At 43.1% G+C, this 5,446-nt stretch overlaps 1 protein-coding gene across 1 annotated transcript in view; it reads left to right on the top strand.

Moving 5' to 3' along the window:
* The window catches only part of fbxl16 (F-box and leucine-rich repeat protein 16), a 35,592-nt gene that overhangs the window by 24,454 nt on the left and 5,692 nt on the right, over window positions 1–5,446 (top strand). The window contains exons 3-4 of the mRNA XM_032536890.1: window positions 245–487; window positions 1,797–2,062. Coding sequence (XP_032392781.1) covers window positions 245–487; window positions 1,797–2,062 — 509 coding nt within the window. The remainder of the gene's footprint in view (window positions 1–244; window positions 488–1,796; window positions 2,063–5,446) is intronic.

Here is a 5,446-nt window from a genome sequence, read left to right as displayed (position 1 = left end):
TATTAAAAATAAAAAAAAACGGGTCAAATTGGACCGGAGGACAACACAAGGGTTAAATAATAAATAGAGTTATCCATTTGAAACATAAGGGATGCTTGACTCCATCTGACAGGGCTGTCGGGGTACCTCAGACCAAAATTTTGGGAACCACCAAGGATAGGTGTATCTGCTCCTAATTGTTCTGTAACCACATCTCCACAGCTACGTACACCACTGAGTCCAGCTGCTGGCCTTTCTGTTGCAGGTCATGTTGGAGCAAATGCAAGGCCTGATGCACCTCGAGCTGTCGGGTTGCAACGACTTCACCGAGGCCGGCCTGTGGTCCAGCCTGAACGCCCGGCTCACGTCCCTCAGCGTCAGCGACTGCATCAACGTGGCGGACGACGCCATCGCTGCTATCTCCCAGCTCCTGCCCAACCTGTCGGAGTTGAGCCTGCAGGCCTACCACGTCACCGACACGGCCATGGCCTACTTCACAGCCAAACAGGTAAAGGGTCCTGAGTAAGGTCGGGGATTGAAACCCGGCACTGATATGTCACCGGTACCTAAACGACCGGTATCTGCTGGACCGAACAGAATTGCGGATTTCTGGGTCTCATTTCTGTGTCACTTCACAGAAGTGCTGCATCGCTGCACGTGGTGCTAGTTAACACTACGCTTGACAGCAGGTAACGTTAGCCTACAGTTAGCTAGCAGCTGCTAGTACTTTGCACATTCACACACCTTCATTCTTAAGTATTGGGTTTCCAGTTGAAGCACAATATGCTGTATTTTCCACAAAGCTCTTTTCCTCTTAATTATAAATTAAACATATTCTCATCATCATCCTCATCATGATGGAGTTGTTATATATATATATATAAATTTATTTATCTAATTTTAAATAAACGGGTAAATTATAACTTACACTCTGTTAGTAATCACTACACACAGGCCTGAAATACACACACACATGCTCAGGACCTATTCATGCACATATGGAGAGTGAGTGGGCTGCCCGTGGGTGGGGTGGGGGTGGGGGGGTGGGGGGAGGAGTATGGTGCCTTGCTCAGGAGGGGAACTGGCATCTTTCCAGCTCCAATCCATACTCCGTACCGCTACCTAAACCTGCGACCCTCCAGTTCCCAACCTAACTTCCTATGGATTTAGCTACTGCCACCCCTATTACCTTTAGAGGGTCACCGGGCCTGGACTCAATCCCGATAGTAGACCAGGTACTGGCTTGGTCAAATCAATCTTAAATATCTTGAAGACAATATTCTTATTAATTAAAGCTGCACTAGGCAATATTTTTATATCACAAATTTGATGTATCATAGTGACAATCTCACAGAGAATTATATCACTACCCCAGTACAGTTTAAAGTTTTAGTTTAGTATAACACTAAGAAATTCATAGAATCTCTTCTTTGCGAATGTGATGAAGACATGAAGAACAAGAAGTTCAGCATGTTTGATTTAGGAGAAAAATTAAAAGAAATTAAACTTGTCAACGGCCAATGAAAATGAACACACGGTGGAAGGTTTCTGATTTTGGTATTGAGCCTTTATGCAGAACATTTTGAACCGATTTATTTCAAGATTCTGAGAATCCAGGATTTGGAGGTGGCTGGTTTGTAAATGGGAAACGGATTGGTGCAACAAGTACAGCGTATTCAAAAGTTAGAGAAAGGTCAGAGAGAACCATGCAGAAGAAGTTTTTGGCTCTGTGGCAAAGTTGTCCCTGGTTATTATCAATTGCCTTTTTCCACATCCATGATCAAATATGATGATCTATAATTACCTCCCACCTGCAGGGCTACACCACCCACACTCTGCGGCTTCACTCCTGCTGGGAAATCACCAATCACGGTGTGGTCAACATGGTGCACAGCCTCCCCAACCTGACTGCCCTCAGCCTCTCCGGCTGCTCCAAGATCACAGACGACGGTGTGGAGCTGGTCGCTGAGAACCTGCGGAAGCTCCGCAGCCTGGACCTGTCCTGGTGCCCTCGGATCACCGACATGGCCCTGGAGTACATCGCCTGTGACCTGCATAAACTGGAAGAACTGGTGTTGGACAGGTCAGTGGGTTTGTGGTCCAAGGGGGTCCGCCTCTCCTCTCTAAGCGTAGCTCCCATGGTGCCATTTTAATGCTACGAAGCCATCACCTGCAAATAGCATCCCATTGACTCCCATTTATTTTGGTGCCACTTTGACAATGAATAACTTTACATCTGAAGCGTTTGAGACTCTATTTGTGCGTTGTTTATTTCTAAAGGAACACGACAACGTATAAAAGGCTCCGTTACCTTGTAGCTCACGTTTTTGGAAAAATAGGCTAACGATTGCGTATAGCCACGCAACTTACCGTCGCATAGTCGACAAATCATGAGATTTCTCTTGCACAGCTACCAGAAGACTTACAACTTTCAGACTATGTTGTCAACGTTCCGCAGTAACGCTCAGCCATCACCGGAAGAGCTCTTCTATTTTCCTTCAATGGTCTCCGTTCAGAACAACGGGATCTGTCGGTCCACTTCTTTAACTGTCCATGCTCCTGGACATACCTAGCCTACTCCTAAACAGAAATTCTCTGGTGCTACCTCCAAGCCTGTCCCACAAGTCACTTCAGAAGTATTGTCAGGTCAAATCAGATATATATAGAAATAGGACGTCTTGAAGCTTTTTCCGCCATCTTGAATTATTTCTTCGACTGCCTTCACTTCGATCGCATTGTCGCATTGCTCAGTGTTTGCATTAAAGGGACAACTTGTCTATTATTATGCCTTGCCCGTGGTTGAACTAGCAAATGGCTACTAATAATAAGCCTGTCGCTTTGTCTCCGTCTCTTGTAGCATGTGTGACTGTAGGGTGAGGTAGCAGAATTTGGCGCCGTTTGGTAGAGTTGCCAAAAAAAATCATGTCAACAATTACAAAATAATCTTCAAAATAATTACCAATTTGAACCCAATGCGTTTGGTTTAGGGTGCAGACCAACCAACCGAACCCTGATCCGCATTATAAAACATGGGTCTCTTGTTGCTTCCAAGTCCAAGAGCTAAGTCCACTTCAGGCGAGAACTTGATCCAACCAAAATATAGGAGGTCAACCACAAAACAGTGCATTTACTAGTATTTCATATTTATTTGCAATCTAAATGAATTCAAATTTGCAAACAATTAAAAAAAAAAATTAACAACCGTAACTTTTGTCCACACATTGCTCGTTGTCTGTGTGACAGGGACAGCACACGTAGATCAGAGTGTGTATACATGGGTTTGAAAGTACATACAGGATGTGTACTGTATATACTGCATTGGTTGAGAAATGCAATAACTTATGGCGTGGGACTAGCTTGGGGGGTAGTCTCGCACTGGCTACACAACATGGGAAAAAACATGCTTTGGTTTGTTGCTGTTACTTCAAAACAATCACAATCGTCTTGGGCGGTGCTAAGCGCCGGATGCAGTAACGGGGACTCTGCAAAACAGCCTCGAGAAGGAACTTGTTTCGGTGGGAGGCATTGGAGGGAGGCGTATGGGGGAGCCTGGTCCAGTCTCTATCTGTAAAGTGTCTTGAGATATCTCTTGTTATGATTTGATACTACAAAGAAAATAGAATTGAATAACACATTGTAGTGCTGCAGATGGGAAAATCCTTCTTTAGCAGCAAGGGTGCAGGGTGTAGATACAGGGACACATTGGACTAAAGAATTTATATCCAAATTTTTAAAAAAAGGTGTCCTTTCCAAAAGCAGTTGATTTGATACTGATGTTTATTGAAATATCTTTGTAGCATAGTGTCCCAGTGTCAGAGCGATTACCTTGATTAGGACTCTGATGACAAAAATGACACCAGCACTGATGCACTCTGCCACATTTACACGTTGACATCATCAACATGACACCATCTCACCCCAGACGCAACCTGGTCCAGCTTCTCCCCTCGGGGGGGGGGCGCTACAGAGCACTGTACGCCAAAACCAACAGACTCAGGAACAGTTTCTACCCACAAGCCATCTCTCAGCTGATAAAGCTGATTCTGATTCATTAGAGCTCTGCAATATATATTAATAGGCTGATACGGGTTGACTTTGGCTTTGGATACAATGGCTATTTTATTAGGGAAATAATTGCCTGCAGAACCGCCTGAATTCTTTGTGGAAATAAGACACTTCCAGAGTGTGTGAGAAACCACTCCGTGAGACCAAGATCTGGTGACTGTGAAGCCGTGAGTTGGACAATATGGCAAACATTTTTATCTTTTTTTTCTTTCATATCACTCAGTCATTTCCATTCAGAACCTAAACACTGACCAACCATTGATCAAATGCAGATACAGATAATTAAGGGTGTTTCATGTTTTCTAGCCCTTCCTCTCTGCATGTGTATTGGATTGTGCTCAGGCACCACACCCTGTTCATATACCACCCTCAACTATAATATTGCTTTTGGTTTGTTTGATTGGTGAAACTTGCAAGAAGCAATTCCTCTCTAGCACCACACATTGTGCTTAATATACATTTTTTCATGTTTGTGGAGGTTAACATTGACCCTTGGAGAGAGAGAAGTTAGCGTTAGCTTTTTTGACCATTTTAACATTCAGATACTGCAGTAAATCTGGCTTATTTTTTCAGAAATTCTGTTTCATAAAGGAGTTTTAAATAAGTCTGACCTAAGTTTTTCACAAATTTAACCATCCAAATAGCCGCTGCACTTATTGTGTACTTAAATATGACTAATGTAATACCTGGAGACTTGTTTTCCAAGGACCAAAGTTACATGCTACATATCTTGTTAATGACCGCAAGAAAAATGATTACTATTAATTGGATGAGGAATGCCCCCCCCCCCCCCCCCCCACCCCCCCCCCCCCCCCCCCCCCCCCTACAGTAGCCCAGTGGAAACAAAAAATTAAACAGGTCCACACAATAGAAAATATGACTGCTATTTTACAGCTGAAGGTACCTTTGTTTGTGAAAAGATGGACTCCTGTCAATCTAGGCCTTGATTTAGAATAATTTAAACATAATGATGTGCAATGGTGTGTTTATCCTGCTTCTATGTAGTCAATATGGTTGTTGAACGAAGCGACAACGCGGGGTGACCCTTATATTTATATTATATTATACTTATATTATATTTTTTTTTTTTTCTCTTTTTTTTTGATTTGAGAAAAAAAAAAAAAAAAAGTTTAAGTGTACTGCATTGTGTTGCTAAAATTGCCTGTAATGTTCAATTTGGGCAATACAGTAAAAAAAAAAAAATGTGACTAATGTAATGTGTTGTGGTGAGTGGGGGGAAGGAGGACCCAAAAGCAGAGGAGAGCAGGCAGGAGGGAGCTTCAAAAACAGCTTTATTGACTCAGTTCAACAGAAACAGCGAGCGAAAGGCAAAAACACGAAAAAGTCCACATCCCAAAAACAGCCGCACGGCAAGGAGACAATAACAGGGTGGACTGCAAAA

The sequence above is a fragment of the Etheostoma spectabile genome, chromosome 15 (assembly GCF_008692095.1).
Source record: "Etheostoma spectabile isolate EspeVRDwgs_2016 chromosome 15, UIUC_Espe_1.0, whole genome shotgun sequence".
Lineage (NCBI taxonomy): Eukaryota > Metazoa > Chordata > Actinopteri > Perciformes > Percidae > Etheostoma > Etheostoma spectabile.
Note: the sequence above shows the minus strand (reverse complement) of the source record. Positions and strands in the feature narration are given on the sequence as shown.